At 41.4% G+C, this 20,012-nt stretch overlaps 1 protein-coding gene across 2 annotated transcripts in view; it reads right to left on the minus strand.

The window, feature by feature from the left end:
• Positions 1-1,554: 1,554 nt before the first annotated feature.
• The window catches only part of Osmr (oncostatin M receptor), a 63,574-nt gene continuing 45,116 nt past the window's right edge, over positions 1,555-20,012 (minus strand). The window contains exons 9-18 of one of the 2 annotated variants that reach the window (XM_046422230.2): positions 19,714-19,867; positions 16,790-16,866; positions 15,324-15,546; positions 12,121-12,306; positions 10,990-11,094; positions 9,113-9,286; positions 8,421-8,588; positions 5,458-5,539; positions 4,660-4,732; positions 1,555-4,221 (exon numbers count right to left, since the gene is read on the minus strand). In XM_046422230.2, coding sequence (XP_046278186.1) covers positions 3,703-4,221; positions 4,660-4,732; positions 5,458-5,539; positions 8,421-8,588; positions 9,113-9,286; positions 10,990-11,094; positions 12,121-12,306; positions 15,324-15,546; positions 16,790-16,866; positions 19,714-19,867 — 1,761 coding nt within the window. In that variant the 3' untranslated portion in view covers positions 1,555-3,702. The remainder of the gene's footprint in view (positions 4,222-4,659; positions 4,733-5,457; positions 5,540-8,420; positions 8,589-9,112; positions 9,287-10,989; positions 11,095-12,120; positions 12,307-15,323; positions 15,547-16,789; positions 16,867-19,713; positions 19,868-20,012) is intronic. The other variant, XM_046422231.2, reaches the window with a different exon arrangement.

Here is a 20,012-nt window from a genome sequence, read left to right on the forward strand (position 1 = left end):
AAGAAAAAGCAGGCACAAATCTTTGTAATGTTGGATTAGGCCCCGACTTGCTTAACAGACTCTTAAAGCACAAGAAGTAAAATTAAGAATCAATAAATGGGATAGATTCAAACTAAAAAGCCTCTCAGAAAAAGAAACAATCAATGAGGTGAAGAGAAAACCTACAGTATGGGAGCAAATTTTAAGCACTAATCTCCAGAATATATAAAGAACTCAAAAAACTTAACACCAAAAAGAATACCCCATCAATAAATGGACTAAGGAACTGAACAGACACTTCTCAGAAGAAGGTATACAAACAATCAACAAATATATGAAAAGATGTTCAACATCTCTAGTAATTTGAGAAATGTAAATCAAAACTACTCTTTAAGATTTCATCTCACTCCAGTCAGAGTGACAGTTACCAAGAATACAGGAACCATAAGTGTTGGCGAGGATGTGGGAAAAAGGCACACTTATACATTGCTGGTGAGACTGCAAGTTGGTGTATCCAATCTGGAAAGTAGTATGCAGATTCCTTAAAAAACTTGGAATGGAACCACCATTTGACCCAGCTATCCCATTCCTTTGTCTATGCCCAAAGGACTTAAAAACAGCAGTGACACAGCCCCATCAATGTTTATAGCAGCACAATTCACAACAGCCAAACTGGAAGCAACCTAGATGCCCTTCAATAGACTAATGAATAAAACAAACTATGGTGTATACACACAATGGAATATTACTCAGCAATAAGATCGTGGCATTTGCAGGTAAATGGATGGAGTTGAAGAATATCATGCTAAGTGGATTTAGCCAATCCCAAAAAACCAAAGGGCAAATGTTTTCTCTGGTAATTGAATGCTAATCCACAATGTACGGGGAGGGCATGGGATGAGTGGAGGAACTTTGGATTGGCCAAAATTGTGCTCCATTTGTGTATAATGAATTGAAGAGTATTCTGCTGTTATGTATAACTGATGAGAACAAATAAATTAATTTTAAAAAATAATGTAAGAAGGTAAAGTGGGATGTGGATGAGGCTAGAACAACCATGGACAGTGCCTATTGGAGCTAATGATGCTTTATAAGGGTTCTTTATTCTATCCTTTTTATATTTTAAATTCTCTATTGTGTTTATTTAATCCTGATACTTCTACTGACACATGAATATAAACTTCAAAGTTTCTGAATAGCACTTCTTAAGCCAATGCTAAGATGACACATAGTATTGAAAACTAAGCTTTTAGAAACCAATATATTTGGTTGTTATGAACATTGAAAAGAAATGTTTACAGATTATAATCAAAGTTATGTTTCTAGGCATTTCCTATTGGTTGTTGCTATACTTCAGAAAGACTTCATTCAGCATAGGCCTGTGATTGTCAAAGTTTAGTGTGAGTCTGAATGCCTGGGAAATGATGAGAAATATGGACTCCAGGTCTCTTGCTGAAGAGACTGATTAGGAGGTTTGAAGTGGTAATCAGAAATATATGCTTTTAATAAGTTCATGAGGTGGCTTATTGACTATACTAATCTGCAGACTTTTATTTCATGAGTATAAACACAAAAAATGATGAAATGTTTTAATTAAAGCTTTTTGCAAAAGCAACTTCAAGGTTTATGGATTGTGTTTTAAACAATATAAATAAAATGTAACATTTACAAATCAACCAGTGTTGACAAATCTCTATACAAGATTCAAATGAAAAGCATAATTAACAAAGGAGCATAAATAGAGTAAGTGATGACAATACTGGCCCCAAATTCTTCTCACAACTGTTAGACTCATCAAAATACTGTTTTGTTCTGTTAGGACATAACAAAAATTTCCAGCAAAAGTCTATGTTATATATAAGGAAAAGGTTGGAAAGCTTGAACACAACAGAACTGGCTGGTATGGGTTTGTGTGTGTGTGCATTTATTTATTTATTTATTTTTATGGTGCTAAGAATTGAACTCAGTGCCTCACATGCTAGGCAAGCACTCTGCCACTGAGCTACAGACCCAGCACTGGTATAGGTATATTTTAAAGCCACATGAGATGTGGATATTTCCTATAGTGTTGACATTCAGTGGCAGAGTCATGTGCATTGGCAGTCATTTCCACCTGACAGCAGTTGACAATACTAAAGCAACCCCTCTTTATACTTGTTTAGAAATATGACAAATGGGGCTGGTTGGCAGGCAGGGGAAAGAGAAAAGAACTACCAGGTATTGAACACCTGTTAGGTACGAGATGCTTTGCATATACATTTATCCTGAGGTGTTCTTGGTGGGTAGGTTCCAGGATCCCTGGGGATGACAAATAGTGGATGACAAGTTCCTTATATAAAATTGTTATAGTATTTGCATATAATTTGCACGTATCCTCCCACAGACTTTGTCATCTCTAATGCCTAATTTGATGTAAATGCAAGGTAAATAATTGTTATACTATATTGTTTAAGGAATAGTGACAAGAAAAATGTCTGTAATATGTTCAGAATAGATGCAAATTTTTTCTGACTATTTTCTATCCATGGTTGTTTGAAGAACCCAGAGATATGGAGGGCCAACTGTACTGGTTCAAAGGTGAAAAAGTTGCTCTGATGCCAACACAGATTTCCTCCTTGTAGAACTTTTTGCAGTTATGTTTCTCATAGCCAACATTGAAGTTCCTTTTTACTTAGTATTTTAGCATAATAGGAATTAAAATGAGACAGAATTCTCTTGACCCAGAGAACCCATCATAAAGCCCAAAAGATGCTAAGTAGAAACAGGTCATTTACAAATAGTTGGGGGGAAAAAATGAAGAAGAAAAGGAGGAGCCATAATGTGAGTGAAATTACTCAATGATATTTTTTTATATTTTGAGGTAGTCAAAAATTAAGGAAGAAGACTGATGTCTAGTGAACAGGAATACTATTTCCTTGTCAGGGGTTCTTTACTAATCCTATTCCTTCACTGTATTAAGTAAACTTGACAGAGGAAGAGTTGTAAAGATCTTCAAACATCTTACCTATTAAGTTAGGTCTATGTCCCCAAAAGAGTTAATTTCACTGGGTCAATGAACTAAATTCTTAAAATTTCAAGTCAAATCTAAAAGGTGATTTGATCTCAAACTTCTCTAAAGTTTTTTATTAAACACAGCAACTTAACATTCCCAATTTATGTTGTAGTGCTAAACCTTTTGTGGCCTTTATCAAAGCCTTCAATCTATTTGCTTTACTCTTAAGATATTAAACATGGAGGTAAACACTAATGAAATGTTTTCTCACTAAACACTGAACTTCTAGGCCCATAGCCGCCCTGTAAAATACTGGAGGGGGGCAGGGGGCTGTGGAGTGAGTGGTTAATGCCTATCCCTATGTCAAGTTCAGGTCTACTGTGAGAGAGGTGAGCCTGGAAGAAAAAGCAACAAGGTCAGCATGTCCCTATGATTCTGCCATTTCTAGAGTATGCCTGAAAGGAGTAAAAAAGTGAAAAAAAAAAAAAAAAAAAAGTAAGCCTGCTAAGTTAAAGAGTTTCTGGCCTTTAGCCATACTGTAGTGGTCTTATGAAAATAAGCCTGTAAATAATGACAGTTCATTGGGACTAAGGGCCAGGACAGACGATTATGGAATGGTTCCAGCTCTGCTCCCTATAGCATTTGTGTAGTGTATGGACTGGGTCTGGGCTGGTTAATGGTAGTGTTCACCTTGACCTCAAAGGGTTGTTGAGGAGTGGCTGCTATTCTCATTAAGGGGAGGGGAGGCAAGGCATGGGGGGCACTGCCATTTGCATTTTATACTCTGAACAGTGTGCTGGCACTGGTGGATTTGTTGGAAGACTGTCCTTGTCTCCAGTCATGGGTGAAGCCAATTGGGACACATAATTCAAATTGGTTTCTTCAGCTGGTATTTCTCCCAGGGAGTTCATGTAGTTTTTTTCTAGTGTCTTTAGTAAATTATCAGGTGAGGTCAATAATCCCAGCTGACATGGCGAGTCTTCAGGGAGTACTGGGACATGGCCACAGGAACCAGAGTCAGAAGCTGACTGATTATAGGTTAAGTTCTCAAAACAGATGCAAGGGCCAGGGTGAGAGGACTTCTTTTCTTCTTGTAGGAGGTAAAGGTAGACAGGCTCAATTAATGCACTTTCTATGACTGGCTTCCTAGTCTCCAGGAGTTGTGGCTTGGTCCCTTCTGGTTTATTTATAACTTCTATAGCATCTGGAATGCAGTCTTTGACATTCATTATTGTTAAGTGAGGGTTCTCCTAGAAAGGAAGCAAAATATATGTAAATATAAATGTGTGTCAGGGGATGTGTACCAAAGTATATTAAGCACGTGAAATGCACTTTGAGCTTCAATTTTGTTACGTCTCTTGCTGGTCACAAATTAACCTGGAGGTGGTATTGAAAAACCCAAGGATTTCCCCCAACAGAAGAAATCAAAGCTCTAGTCACTTCTATGTTTCTTCTTCTTTCCCTTTCTCAATAATTATCCCTAAGTCCCTACTCTCTCCTAATGCTGGGATGGAACCCGAGGCTGCACATATTCTAGGCAAGTGCTCTAACATTGAGCTCCACTCCCAACCTCTTCAATCACCTATTTAATGGCTGTGGGAGCAGAGGTGCCTCTAATTTGTCATATTTTCCTGAAGAGGTCTAGGAAAGTGTAATTGTTATGGCCCCAATCCACAACAAGTTCTTACCTTGGATTTTATTAATGACAGGATGCTGCTCTTGTAAGGGTCTGGGATGTCAGGATAACACTTCTCCTTCACCCTAGAAAAACAGTGATAATGAGATGGAATTTCACGATTTAGTGGAATCATTAAGATCGAGAACTCTGAAGTCAGATTCCTAGGTTCTGATCCTTGTCCTGTCCCTTATTAAGCAAATTGCTTAGCTCCCCCATTGCTTAGCTCCTCCTGGTTGGGTAAGTGGAGGAAATAGCAGTGCTCACAGGGCTGTTGTGAGGATGAAGTGGGTTATCTATATAAAGCACTTGGAACACCACCAAGCACATAGGGATAAATATGGCTATTGATAAAAACATTTGCAATCTCTTAATTTTAAGTGGTCATTATTTTCCTCATGTATTGGCTTGGAAAGCAAAAATTACATATTCTCACATACACCTCCTTCATCCTTTCCCTTTTCAGAACTGTGTTGTTTTTTTGTTTTTTGTTTTTTTTTTGGTGGGAAGGTACCGAGGATTGAACTCAGGGGCACTTGTCCACTGAGCCACATCCCCAACTCTAATTTTTTTGTATTTTATTTAGAGATGGGGCCTCACTGAGTTGCTTAGCACCTTGCTTCTGCCAAGGATGGCTTTGAACTTGCGATCCTCCTGTCTCAGCCTCCAGAGCTGCTGGGATTACAAGCGTGTGCCACCACGCCTGTTCCTTTTCAGAACTTTTGCTCATATTATTCCCTGCTATTTCCATCTTACTGAACTCCTAAGGCTTTCTCTCACTTTCCTAGATAAAACTTCCTCACACACTTACCACTCACTTTTCCAGTAGCATGCTACTATGATGAGCGAGACAAAGAGAATCATGGGCAGTATGATGCGGATCAGCTTATGGTCTGGAGAAGGAAAAAAGACATTTGTAATGGGTACTTCTACCTCCTCAAAAGAATAAAAATAAATTTGTGAGCCAGAATAGTTTACACATTTATTATTCCTCAACTGTTCATTTATGCATGTTTCAATGTGAGTTTTACCTGATGGTGGGGGTAACTGACCAATCAACCCACACAGGGAGCCCTTTGCCATCAGCCAACACTTTGTGATGCAGACTCATTACCTCTCTGATAAAATAGACCATGATTCCCACTTCTTCAGTTGCTCCCAGAGTTAGAATTATACTTTTCCCATTCTTCCCCAAACTTCCTGGCAGGTGGAGAGTACCTTTCTGCCCCTTGACTGGGGACTCAGACATGTGCCTGGGCTTGGCCAATGAGATGTTGGTAATTGTGATGTGAGGAAGTAGAAGCTTAATATGTGCTGACAGAGTCTGCCTGGTCTTCTTGTGCTCCTGAAACCACCCCAGGCAGCTGCTGCCCATTCAGCCTGAGCCTGAGGTGACCTACTGTGAAACAAACTTGAACCCAACTGAAGCTGCAGTCCAGCTTGGCCCAGCCTAGATCAGCCAGGCCACAACTGATCTGTAACCCATGAGCAGAACAGAAATGGTTGTGGTATTGCCACTGAGACCTGTTCCATACAGTTCCAAAACTGATGTACGACTCTTCTAGTTAGTCTCAGATAAAATTAGCAGAAATTGTCTTAACCTCGGAGAATCATTCCATTTCTATTTCCTTTTCTTTTTTTTTTGTACTGGGGATAAGACCCAGGACCTCACACATACTAAGCAAGATCTCTACCACTGAAGTACATCCACAATCCTTTTTTATTGTATTTTGAGACAGGTGCTCACTAAGTTGTTCAGGCTAGCCTTGACTTGTGATCCTCCTGCCTCAGTCTCCCACGTAGCATGGTGCCATAGTGCCTAGCTGTGTGCTTTTTTTTTTTTTAAATATCCATCTTCCTGTTCCCATTCTTGGTAAATAATACTCATAATTCAAATAGCTCAAGGAGTTTGGAGTCTAACAGTTATTCCATGTACTTAGGATTCTGTTCAGTCCATTCACTTCCTCTGTACTCCCCACTCTATCCCTATACCAGGCTATCCTGGAAAAAGTGGAGCTTGGTTTGAGGGCAGCAGTATTGTGGGTGATGTTGCAGTTGGGAAAGAAGAGCTGGCCTGGGCAGATGCCCAAGACAGAGCAATGAGGCAACACAGGGTTCTGGAGAAAAGGACCCAGAAAGATAATAGGCCTAAGCAAGCACCTCAACACCTGGTCTCAAATTAACCTGGCCCCAGGGCAGGCGGGGGCGTGCTCTCTTCCTGAATCTTTCACTAAGAACACCTTGCTCTCTGGGTCAGCCCTTTTAACTACTATAATTAACTTAAAATTTGGTTAAATTATGAATATAGTTTAGAGCAAACCTTGGACCTAACAATGTTTCCAAATTTTCTACTAGTTTGCTAAATCTTTTAGTGAGGCATAATATAGGTAGAATACCTCTTCCTTAAAATACTTGGCACCAGATTTTTTTTGTGTGTATTTCAAGTGTATTTTTATATATTTTTTGCATTTCTTTATATACTGCATACACATAATGAGATATTTGTGTTTCCTGTGCACCTGATAGCCTGAAGGTAATGTTACACAATATTCTTAGTGCACTTGTACTTTGACTCAAGGTTCCTTCACTGAGGCGAGGCTGTAGGGATGGATGTCATGTCAGATAGAACTGCTGATCCTAGAGGGCCATACCTGGTTACGGGGATACACACAGCTACAGAGAAGCAGGTGGTGGTTCCTGCCAGTTCACTCCTAGACCATCGCATAATCTTCTGTCTCCAAACCCAAGTTCAGAATTCAAATGAGTTTAAGATTTGAGCCAATGATTCACATTATATGAGCACTTTTGTCATGTTGAAGTTCATTTAAAATTCATTTCCAAGTTATTTTCTTCCCACTGCAGCTGTGTGTGCCCTTATCACCTGTCAGCACTCTTGGGTCAGCAGTTCTACATGATGTGACCTTCCCGTCCTTTCAGCTTGGCTTTCAATAGAGACCTTGGAAACATCAAGGAGTTGGTGATTTCTGGCCAAACTTTTGAGCCTCACTGTTTTACAAGGTCCCTTCCAACAATGAACTTCCTCTGAGTTCATTGGAAGACATTCTTTTCTCCCCTCCCTCTATCAGTGTCTGTCTTCTCTCCCTACTGGATCATGGGATATCTGGGTTGCCTATAAGGACACATTTTTCTATCAACCAGTTCTTTCATTCGTCTTTCTTGCTTTCTCCATCCTTCTAGCCAAATGCATCTTGAAAAGACCCAGCTCTTCATCGCACCCTTTCCCAACCAAAAGTACACAAATGTAGAGCTAGTGAACGTGCTCCTGCCTGGCCTCTGCCCCACTGATGTCTAATTGCCCATGGAGGCCTGGCGAAGCAGGAAGCTATCAGTTTGCCACCAGGAAAACAGCCAGAAGGAAGACTGGCATTTCTGCCCCAACTACCAATATCTGCCTGCTCCCCATGGCTCTTTGGCTAGCAACACTAAAATACTGTGATTTTCAATGGATTCTGAGACTGATTCAGAGAAGGACCTCAGCGTTGGCTGAGAGGGGAAAGAGGAAGATTCCAAGCAAAAATTGGTCAGAATAACTCCAACTCTTTCCTGATTTTTGGAGTGGGATTCTGTGTAATAATTTGTGTGTCTGTGTGTTGGCGGGGTGAAACAAAAAAGAAGAAAGAAGGAGAGGAAAAAGGGTTGGAGAAGAAAAATTTGAAAATTCCTGATTTAGAAGAAGTCTAAGGTAACATGGCTGTAACTTGCAATTTCCCAGAAACTCCAAAGGAGGGACTTTTGATCTGGAAAACAACTCACAGGGCTCATCTGACGTTGTGACCTTCGTGAAAGTACCATTGGGACCCTCACCAACTCCTGTGTACGAAGTGACGAAAAACTCATAGGAGGATTCCGGCTGAAGGTTTTCCATAATGAATGTCTTTTTCCTTGGGTCATCAATGTCGAATTTGCAACGTATTAAATCATCTGTGGTTGTCAGAAATTTTTTTCAAGAAATAAGAATTAATTTTTTTAATGAGCATGGTAGAGATCTCATAACAGAGATGGACATATACTCCTGTTGCCTCTGCACTATTGACATTCTTAAATCAACCCAAAGTCACATTATTTCATCACCCTGTGGGAGATCTTTAAGAGAGAGCACAATAAGCAAAAAAATCACTAAACAGGCCTCATTGGTGACCCAGGTACAGCATACAAATCAGACAAGACAGTGAAGCTTGCAAAGACTTAAAAATAAGTTGTAATAATGTTTGACGAAGTTGAAGGAAAAAGGGTAAATAAGTTTCCTGAGTGGCAGAATTCCTTAAAGAGCTGAAGACCAGGTCCCCAACCTCTTGTTCAGCCCATTCATTGGTCTAAATACTCCTTTGGATCATTAAATCCTGAGGGAAAGGTACTCAGCCTGGCCACAGGGATGGTAGCCTTTGTAATGCTTTTGAATAATGAGATCTTAAAAGTCTAAGAGAATGAATAAAAATAAATGTTACCTGAAAGGACCTCCTTTTCAAATCCTGGGTGGCACTGTCTGTTCCTGGCTTTCAGATAGACATGGTACCCTTGTATAAAACCAGGCTGGGACTCGGTGGCATAATCCTTCCAAGTCATAGCAAAGGAGCGGGAGGTCAAGTTAGTAATGTTCACTTGAGGGCTATCCAAAGGAGCTAGGAAGGGAAGTTGGAGTATAAAAGAAGTCATGATTTGGAAATAGTCTCAGAATAAAGAAACCAAAGCCAGTGGTGGCTGTAAAAACTTATACAGTTCTACCTGTTACCCTAGAGGATTTATGCATGGATATCACTTGCGAGGGATGAGGAGTTGAGCAATATTCTTGTTTAAGCTTTGCCTTTCAGAGATGGAGAAATAAATACCCAGAAAGACTAAGAGAGAAGACAAACTAAGTAACTTGCACAAGAAGAACAAAACAAAAAAAGATGAAATCTCTTTCTTAGACTTGATTCTGTCCTTGAATTCTAAGTAGTGTTTGAGAGAAGACCCAACCAGAGAACTTACTGAAGGGAAGAGGAGGGGGAAGAAGAGGCAGGGTTATGCTCAAAGAGAGAGCGGGAATCTGCAGAACTCTGGCTCCCAGCTTGAGGCAATGAAAAACTACCCAAATGTCACAGGGAAAAAAAAACAAACCCTGGGCTCATTTATTCTGAAGCCTTCGTGGGTCTGCTTCCACACACACTTAGCCACACATGTGGTCACACAGGCAGAGGGCACACCTGCTGCCTCAGAGCCAGCTGTGATCTGTGGATCATCTACTCCCAGTGAAGGAGCCTGAGACTGTCTGATGCTCATGAGGACCACCTGTGCAGCTTTCAGGCAGCCTGAGAACTTGGATCCAGAGGCGGTGAATAAGCACTCTCAAGGGACAGCAACTTCCTGCTCTGCTGGGGAACAGTGGTGGAAGTTCATAGGGGTGATTTCACAAAATGTCTGAAAAGTCTTAAAAATTATAAAAAAGATGAAAAAAATATTTGAGAAGTTCAAACCCTTAGATGTAAGTATTTCACCTCTGGGGCTTCACATAAAAACCATTATCTTGGATATGGGCAAATGAGGTTTGCCAAAATCAAGTTAATTCAGAAAGGGCACAAGAGATTGAGCCAAGGAAGAAAGAGAGTTAAGACTTGGCACTTGGGCTATAAGATACTGAAATTGAAGTTTTACAGTTTATTGTGAAGATTACTGTAGTCATTCTAAATTGTCCAACATTATATATATATGGTGGGGCACATTCCAGTCATGAAAATGATGTGGTTCAATAATGTTTAGTGACATGAATCAAAAAAGTAATTTACAGCTGGGTGCAGTAGCACATACCTGTAATCCCAGCAGCCCGGGAGATTGAAACAGGAGAATTTCGAGTTCAAAGCCAGCCTCAATAAAAGCGAGGCACTAAGCAACTCAGTGAGACTCTGTCTCTAAATAAGAATACAAAATAGGGCTGGGGATATGGCTCAGTGTATGAGTGCCCCTGAGATCAATCTCTGGTACCTCACCCCCAATAAAGTAATTTACAAATTGTGCAGATTAAGATCTCATTTGTATTTAAAAGTGTCTATCTGTAGAAAGAAAGGGGGTACCAGGATATACATAAAATATTCACTCTGGCTTTATGCCTCTGGGTGTTAAAATCACCAATGATTTCATCTTATTTTGTAAAATAATTTGTAAATCACCTTTAATGAAAATGTCTTACATTTCTTTGATTAAAAAATAATTTTAAAAATCCAATTTCCAGAACAAATAGAACCATAATAATTAAGAAGATTAAAAACTTCCTAAATCCAAAGCTAAGAATCTATGTATGGTTCTGAACCAGTCTTTACAGAAGGCATATTAAATCCTTTAAACTTACCCAGTTCCTGGAAGTATCCTGTTTTATTCTCTAGTAAATATGCAATATTTTTCGTAGAAATTCCATGAATTCTGAAGTTATATCGTACCCCAGGTCTAAAAGTATCTAGAGAAGAAAAGCCAATAACTTTCAGTAACACAGAATGACAATCTCTTTTACTCTGAAAAGGAAAAGGATAAAAAATGAATTTGTGTTCTCCTAATAGTTTTCTTCTCAGGAGTTCTGCCTTTTTCTCCACCATCTTCCCTCCTTCTGTTGAGTCTTGGAGTCCCCTGTGTGGCCAACCCTTGACCCCATGGTGTTGTCTCTCACAAAGCCTGCAGGGATTGACATGGCCTGTGTCCTCTTGAGTAACAACTCTCAAACATGTCCTTATCCATCTGCATAAAACTGGGTGAGAATCAAGCCAGACACATAAAGCCAGTTCAAACTCTCCCTCAACTTTGAATCTCCTTGTAGTTATTGCCTTCATTCTTCCCATGAAAGCCCAATGCCTGGAAAGCTTGTTCCACTTCTTTCTTTCTCCTCACACCTGCACCGCTGCAGTCTGCTTCCAGACCCGCTACAGCACTGAAACTGGCAGGGAACCCAGCCAACTTCCACATTGTCCCTTAGCCTACTAGATGGTGCACCCACCCTCCTGCTGAAGCCATAAATGGGCTCCTCCTTTGACTTTGATAAAGTAGCAGTTGTCAAGTTATAAATCCAATGTGGAGATGAGCGTTCCACCTCGACACGTTTACTTATATTGAAAGTAGATAATTGACTCCAAATCAACTTGTCTTCATCATCTCCCCAATCCACATACTTCTCTGCTTTTGTAAATGCTGTCCGGACAACTGTCATTCTGTCCCTCTTCCACTCATTTGAGAGGGCTAATGTAGAGGAACAAGGTCATCAAATCTAAAATTGATCCAAACCTTAGCTCTCCAACACTTTGCAAAAATAGATTTAAAGCTCAAAGCTTAGATTATACTCTTGTAAAATCTGAACTCCTAGCACCCATGCTGGATTTGTGATTTCAAAACTATTAGCCTGGCAGAGTCAAAGCATCTGTGTGGTAGACCAGAAATCCTGGTGCACTCGCTGCGAGGTGGATACACAGGATGGTAATGTGGAAGTTCTCCTCACCTGAGCTGATGAGCGTACTTGTGGTATTAGGACCCAGTTTCTTCCACTGCAAATTACAAAACAGGTCCTGACGATGCTCACACCAGTCCACAACATAGCCTATGACATCTCCAGAGAGGGGTTTCCAAGACATGAAGAATCCATCCTCTCTGCTGTTAATTTTTTCTTCTTCAACCTCTTCTGTTCCTGTGTAGAAACACAGCAGTGCTTTTGATTTAATTAATTATAGTGTTTAAAAAGTTAGTAAAGAAGAAAATAAATATGCATGTGAAATGTATCTGCTATAATTTGGATCCAAAATATCCCCCAAAGGGCTGTGTTCTGAAGCTTTGGTCCCCAGAGCATGCTGCTCTTGAGAGCTGATGAACCTTTAAAAGGTGGGTCACAGCTGGAAGAAGTTAAGTCATTAGGAGGGTGCACCCTTGAAGGAGCTGTTAGGACCCTGGCCCTTTCCTCTCTCTTTTCTCTCTCCCTCCTTCCTGGCCACCATGAGGGATCAACTTTGCTCCACCATACACTGTCCACCATGGTATGCTGCCTCAGTATAGCCCCGAAACAATGGGCCAACTGACCACAAAGTAAAACCTCTGTGAGCCAATATAAACCTTCCCTCCTTATAAGTTGCTTGTCTCATGTATTTTGTCACAGTAGCAGAAAACTGATTAACACAATAAATGACAGGTAAGAGCCTAGGTCTTTAATGGCCACAGGGGCTTGAGTGGGCTTCTCACTTCCCAGAAAATACATCTGTATCTCACATACACTTGACCCACTCAGATCCAATCAGCCTTTGGCACCTAGAACAGGGGTTGGCAAACTATTGCCAAGAGGATGATTCTGGCTTCTGAGGCCAATTTTTACCATGACCCTTGTGATAAGAAGGGTCCAGTTAAAGACAAATAAACCAACAAAGAAGAGTATAAAATATATGACAGACACTGTATGACCTGCAAAGTCTAAAATACTTATTATCTTCTCCTTTAGCCACAAAAAGTTGCTGAGAGCTGAGGATGTAGCTTAGTGGTAGAACAATTGTCAACACGAGCTAGGCCCTGTGTTCCATTCCAGTATTAACTAAAAGTGGTTGCTGATCCTTGACCTACACCCATAGCTGGTACTCAATCTGTTTTCAAAAACTACCTGTTGAATGAATAACCAATGCAGCTTTATCCCTGCCCCCAGGTCCCCCCACCCTCCGAAAAAAATGTTAGCTATCCTTGTACAAACTGCTGCTTCTGAGCTGTTAGTGAAAGAAATGGAGGAGAGGACAAAAAAAAAAAAAAAAGAAAAGAAAAGAAAGAAAGAAAAAAGAAAAAACCCTCAGGTAGGTAAGGTACTGACTTGGGCCAAGCAAGGATCAACATTCCATTTCTGACAAAGGCTGCCATCTCCACATACTTTATACATCCAGTCAGTTTTCCCAACATCTGACAATTGGAGAAAGAGTAATGTGGCCTCAAGGAACTACCAGTTCTACTGATTTCAAGCAGGCCACACTTTGACCTTGAGGCATAAGGTTTCACCTATTTCCACTGACTTCCTCTAAAATCGAATTTGTCTATGTACAATTCAAATTTCACTAGGACTGCTGCCTGTCATCGGGCAGTCCTGATTACTGAACACTGGTGTGGAAGCATGGTGCTACTGACTTCTAGGCCACCAAACTGTTAAATTCACCCAAAGGAATGAATAGGTATAAGGTAAGACCCCCCCCCCCGCCCCCAGATGGCTTTAAATACCCTACCCATGTGCTTCCTTCCCTTCTCCACCAAAGAAGCAAATCGCTCTCACCCCGAGGCAGACAGTTTTCACTTTGCTTATTCATACTGACTGAAACTGAATCCAAACTTAGGGCTATAACTCTTAGGCAAGGTGCTTCTTGAAAACTGCAAATATGTTTTGAGAGGGAGGTAAAGGAAATCTTTTCTTAATTACTCGCACCCTGGTGTGAATTGGATTAACATTGATGGGTTTTCTCATAGCACATGAGTGACTTTACACACTCTAGTGACGTAAGAGCATGGGCCAGTTAAGGAAGGCTAGATGGAGCCTAACATGGAGGGTCCCAGAGCCTGAAGGCGGGCATGGGAATGGAAGCTGTGGTAGGAACCCACAGACAGAGAAGACCCCTGAACTGGTAACAGCACTCAGCCATGTTTGGACTGGCTGCACGTGAGACAGTCTTTTATCTACCAGCTCCCACCAGCTGCATCCAATGCCCCCTTTTCTCTTCTGGCCTTAATGAGCTCAGAATGCAACTATTCATCTCCTCTCCATAGCTCTTCACAAAGCAAAGTCACCCTGAACACTCCCAGAGTTTCTCTTCTGGAGCACAATACTAATTTCTTTTTCGTATCTGACACATACTGAATAGTTCTTTAAAAGTCAAAAAATGAAACAACACCACGCTGTAATCCAATCCACTTAACCCTAATTTACAACAAACTTGAATCATTGGTACAACACAAACTGCCACCCCTCATAAGCACAGCCTGGAGAGTTTAACAGCAAGAACTGAAGGATGTTATTATTACAAGGCTCATGAATGACCTTAGGATGTCAACTACCCATTGCCTTATACCCCCATGTGCATTGAGCCATGCTGTGTCACCATGGCTTACTATTTCCAACCTTCTCTGCAGCTGTCCTAAGAAGGAGATTCATATCACTATTGACTCTGCATGCAAGGTCATTTCTACCTTGTTTGCTCTTTCACAGGTCGAGGGAGTGGCCAGTTATCATCGTTTACTCTATGCAACTGGCAAGGCGCCTTAGCAAAGAAGATGCTAATTCTTCTTATGACTTCTCGAGATGTTCCTGGGATTTTGGTAGGTGACAAAGACTGACCACATTTTTTTTTATAACACCATAAATGCAACTCATATTTCACAAGTCACAAGGCACAGAAGTGCCGACCCCACTTCTGGGGGAAGACTGTCTGTGGGGTGGTACCTACTTGAACAAATCTGGGATAAGTTCCTGAATGTGCTTCTCTGGCCTTGGCTGAGATCTTGCTAGTGTGAGGCTGTGCCCCACTGAGGCATGTGAAGACTCCTGGCCCCAAAGGAAATGACTCACAGTGCTTGCCACTAGATGTTTTGTCTTTCCAAGTTCATATCTTCTCAATCTATCCAATGATACTTAGTCATATCACCAACATTTTCCTAGAGAATGAAAATGAAACCAACCAAAAAACAACTCACTATTTCCAGAGTCTCCAGAGATGACAATCACAGATGCTGGGGAAGTGCCCACACTGTTGTTGGCTGTGATGTGGATTTGGTAAGAACACAGGTCAAGGGTTAAATTTGCGTCTCTGGTGGATGCAGGAATGGGGTAGAGCTCTGATGTGGATGGTTTGTCTAGATTTTCTACAACCACATTATAGAATAGGATCTTGCCATTGGCATGAAATTTTGAGAGTGGCTGAAAAAAAAATGATGATTATTTTAAAATGAACTTTATTTTGAAAGGACTTTGTATAATTTTTTTCATCTCTTCTGGTCCCTCAATAGCCTGACACATATGTGTGCAAGAACACACACACATACACACATGCATATGCACACACAGACACACACACACACACCAGCAAATTCCAACAGCTTAATAGAGAAAATATTGTCTTCAACTTAGAATCAGACGTTCTATTCTATAACATGAGCAGAGAAGGCAGTCATTTGCATCTGATCCTCAAGATGTAATATGTCCAGAGAGGAGGTTCTAAGTCAGCAATCAAGAGAAAGGGAGATTCTTTAGCTTGGGTGCTGGAGAGATTTGGGAAAGCAGTGGAGAGGAGAAGACCCATAAATAGAAATAGTAGTACCCTGCAGCCTGTGCAGAGGAGCCTGGGCTCTGGTCCCATCCCTTGTCCAGTTCACAGTCCCCTTACTCAGAGCCTGCATTCATGCTTCTAAAAGATCCTTCAGGTTACAGAGAATCGGCCAACACAGCCCCAGGCCAAGGTCCAGGGTCTGTTCCTTGGGCTCATCCTCCCCAGGACAGACTGGGGTGTGCGCATCCCTAGACCTGAGACAAGAAAGTGGCTTTCTGCTTGGGATATGGGCAGCACCTGGATGTAGGACTGGCAGATCCATGTGTGTGAACACAGAGGTCCTTGCAGAACATGGAAACTAGAGGTGAGAAGAAAGGCAGGCTGGGCCATGGCTGGGGGCTGACCCTCTCAGCATTACCATGCTTTGGTACAAAACACTCTCTCACTCAAAGTTATAAAAAGAAGGCTGGTCTTCCAGGTGGTCAGGAAGTATGTTAAGCAATAAAACCATGCTATTTTACATTACAGTTTTATAGCCTGTTTATAAATTTTAAATACAAATAATATTAATATTTCAGTATTCATAATTTAAAAATATGGTGTGTGGTTTTCCACATGTTCCCTTGCCCTGGGCTTTGCAAAGTTAGGGGTTGGCCTGAGTAGAACTTACAGAGAAGAAGGTTCTAGCAATCAGGATTGGCCATCAGTAGCATGGGCTGCCAGGAAAGTAGTAGTGCTAGTGTCAGGAAGTGAAAGAAGAGTGGGATTCCTTGGCTGGGGACACAGTTCCCTAGGACCAGTACTGAGATGGCTCCCTGTTGGGAGGCTGCACCAATTTCACTGTGAAGGACACAGTACAAGCAAATCTGGCTTTTTTGAAGGTGCACATCTTACCTTCCAGAATAAGCTCACAATATGACTTCCTTTCTCTGACTTCACTATTCTCCAGACATCAGGAGCCTCAGAGGGAGCTGAAATTAACCAAAGCAAAGTTCCCAGGTCATGATGTGTGTGTAGACCAACTGCTTTCTAAGTCCATAATGAGTGCCCGCCCTCCTGAGGCCTGCCTCTCACTTCTTCAGTCCCTGTGACCTCTACCCAATTATCCACAACCACGCTGTTCACTCCTCACTAGGTGCACACAGTAGGGACTTTTAAAAAAGCATCAGCTGGCCCTGAATGTGACACCAAACCAGACGCCTTTTTAAACATCAAGCCTCAGAGCTTTTGGAAACTGCCAAAGAATTCTGCAATCATTTCTAGATCAATTCTAGGAGGTGAGTTGGGTAAATTTTGCCAGTTTTGACTTTCCAGGTAGGGATCATTGCTACTTCCTTGTGCCTTTTGCAAAGGCTGCAGTTGAGGAGCACTCACAGATGGCCCCCTAGGGGTAGGAAGCACAGAGCTCTTCTTTGCCTTCCTGATTCCACCTGGCTGGGCCCTCACCGGAGTCACAGCCCCATTCACAGCCCCAGCACTATTCAGCTGCCTAAGGGCATGCAGGGCACCTGCCGTCCTGGTCCCTCTATCATGACTTGCCACACTGTTTGGGAATACTTTGATTCTTTGTCTCTCTATCAATAAACTGTGAGATCCCTGGGGCCAGGGGCCTTGGCTCATTTGACTTTAAGACCCTAGAGCACTTGCCTAGCATGTGTGAGGCACTGGGTTTAATTCTCAGCACCACATAAAAAATAAACAATTTAAATAAAGAAAGGCATTGCAAAATTTAAAAATTAAAAAAAAAAGACCCTAGTATCAGGATCAGGTCCTGGTACTTAATGAAAGTTTTATGTGCACAGTTTGAATGAATAAAACGCAAACTAAGAAGGAACACAGAAAACAACCTGCTTAAATGTACCAATATTTTTTTGTCCTCATCCCTCCCTCATCTAATTGGTTGATTGACTAGTTGTTCATTTTGTATTGGCTTTATCATTGCTTATTCAACTTAGCATGAGAAGGAACCAGTCTTTTAATCCACACCAAAGCTTGATACCTGTGAATAAAGTTATTTCAGGGGAATCTCATTCTTACAAAAAAAAAAAAGGAAAAAACAGCTAATATTTATAATATTGGACTCCAAGCTCAATGCACAATCTTTAGCTGGCTTGGAAATTACTACTCAAAAATCAAACAGTGCTGTAACATGGTTGATAGCACTATACATTTACATGTAAGACAGTTTCTACTGCAATGTCATTAACTGTGTGTGTAATCACTGTGGTTTTTCTTATTATTGCAATCCACCAAACATTGAGCTTTCCAGGATTAAGCAAAGTGTTATTAGAAGTAAATATCCATAGAGTCACTCTGGATGAATCTAGAGTCACAGATTCATCTCAGTTTATCATTATCAAAAGCAAATAAAAATATTTTCTGGTTTATTATACCACAATCTAAAGTCCCTCTCCCCTTTTGCCATTTTCCTTTTTGTGCAAAATTATAATTATAATGTTACAATCAATTTGCAGCAAACAAAAACCCCAAAGCAAAACAGCATCACTGAAGTAAAAATTCCTTAATGAAACACAGCTGAGAAATACACCCCATCCAGTCAGAAACAGGCCTTCCCACAGCAGGGGGATTCACGGAGAGTTTGCCTCCTTGGAAGAATTACTGGAGTCTTGGTGGTCGAGAACCCTGGAGGGGGTGGGAAGGATGCAGAACTCACTAATGGTCATCTCCAGCTGTAGATTCTGACCAGCTGCCCTCACTCTGCCCAAAGTAGAGCCACTGCTTTAAAACGGCTCTTGTAGAATGCGGCAGACTGAGCTCTGCCAAGCTACACACAAACAAGAAGACGGGATGAAACACATAGTGTAATCCTTCCCTTGGCTGTAAACAGCCAGGGCTTGAATAGACATGATCACAAAGCTGTGATCACAATGCCAAGAGAGGACACTGGAAACCTGGTTCTGGTCAGGGTGGAGCTCTGCAGCCAGGCTGCCCGGGTGTGAGTCACAGCTCAGTCACTTACTGGCTGGGCTAGTGAGATCACTTCACCACTCTGTGCCTCAGTGTCCTTACCTATTAACAGCACTTGCACATGTAGCCAGGATTAAAAGAGAACAACTGTGGGCACACAGAGCAGTGTCTGGCATAGGATAGATTGAACTGCTGTGTTATTCTTGTGTCTGCCATTCACGAATGTTGCAGACTGGGTAAGTCTCTTGAATCCCTGGGTGCAAGTTCCCTCATCTGGAAAATGGGCCGTGGTAATACTTTATTATGATAAATTGGAAAGAGCTGGATGCAAGGCCAGGCCATCTCATCTCTTCAGGTCCATTTGAGTTCTGGGACATAGTTATCTGGGGAGAAAGCCCTGTGCCATGAATATTCAGAAAACACTGCCACTTAGAGCATGCAGAGGCTCCCAGAGCACCGCCACTGGAGCTAATGACTTACTAATAAAGATTAAGGCCCCAAATATCAAGAGTACATTTCCAAAAACAAACTGAAGCTGTTCAGTATGAGACCAGTGCTCTCCGTGGCATTAATACTTTCATTTGACCCCAGTCCTGATTTAAAGATCTATACTAATTTACGCAGTCCTGGATCCAATGTGCATTCAGCAATAGCAGTGGCTTAGAAACTATTTTAGAAAAATGAAAGGTAAGAAAGAAAATGTATACTAGAAATAATACTGATGTCTAATGTTTGAGATCGATGTCTCCCTCTCATTAGGCATTGACCCAATTTTAAAAGATGGTATCCTGTTTTCATACTTGCCTCTTTTACAACTAAAAGCTCTTAGAGAAGCCAGCCCGTCTCTGGGGTTTAGTTCCATGGGTTAAATGCCAGGGAGCTGAACATACCAGCTTCAGGGGTGGTGAAGTTTTCAACCGTCCATTCACTCCACTTCCAGAAGTGTTTGGCATTAGCACAGCGTATACGGGCCACGTACTGTGTATCAGGCACCAGCTCCCCAAAGAGGTGCTCCCCATTCACCTTCATATCAACCCTGTGCTGCTTGATCAAAAAAGAGAAGAAAGGAAAAAAGACAAGGCAGAAGTGTTGGTGAGCTCAGATTGCAGAGCCAAACCAGAACACAGTCAATCCTGGTTTGGAGTAAGACCAGCTCTTCTTCAGGGGGAAAAAAAAAATAATCCCTAAA

Source organism: Marmota monax, unplaced genomic scaffold (genome assembly GCF_021218885.2).
Source record: "Marmota monax isolate L192 unplaced genomic scaffold, Marmota_monax_Labrador192_F-V1.1 WCK01_AAM20220418_F8-fsc00077, whole genome shotgun sequence".
Lineage (NCBI taxonomy): Eukaryota > Metazoa > Chordata > Mammalia > Rodentia > Sciuridae > Marmota > Marmota monax.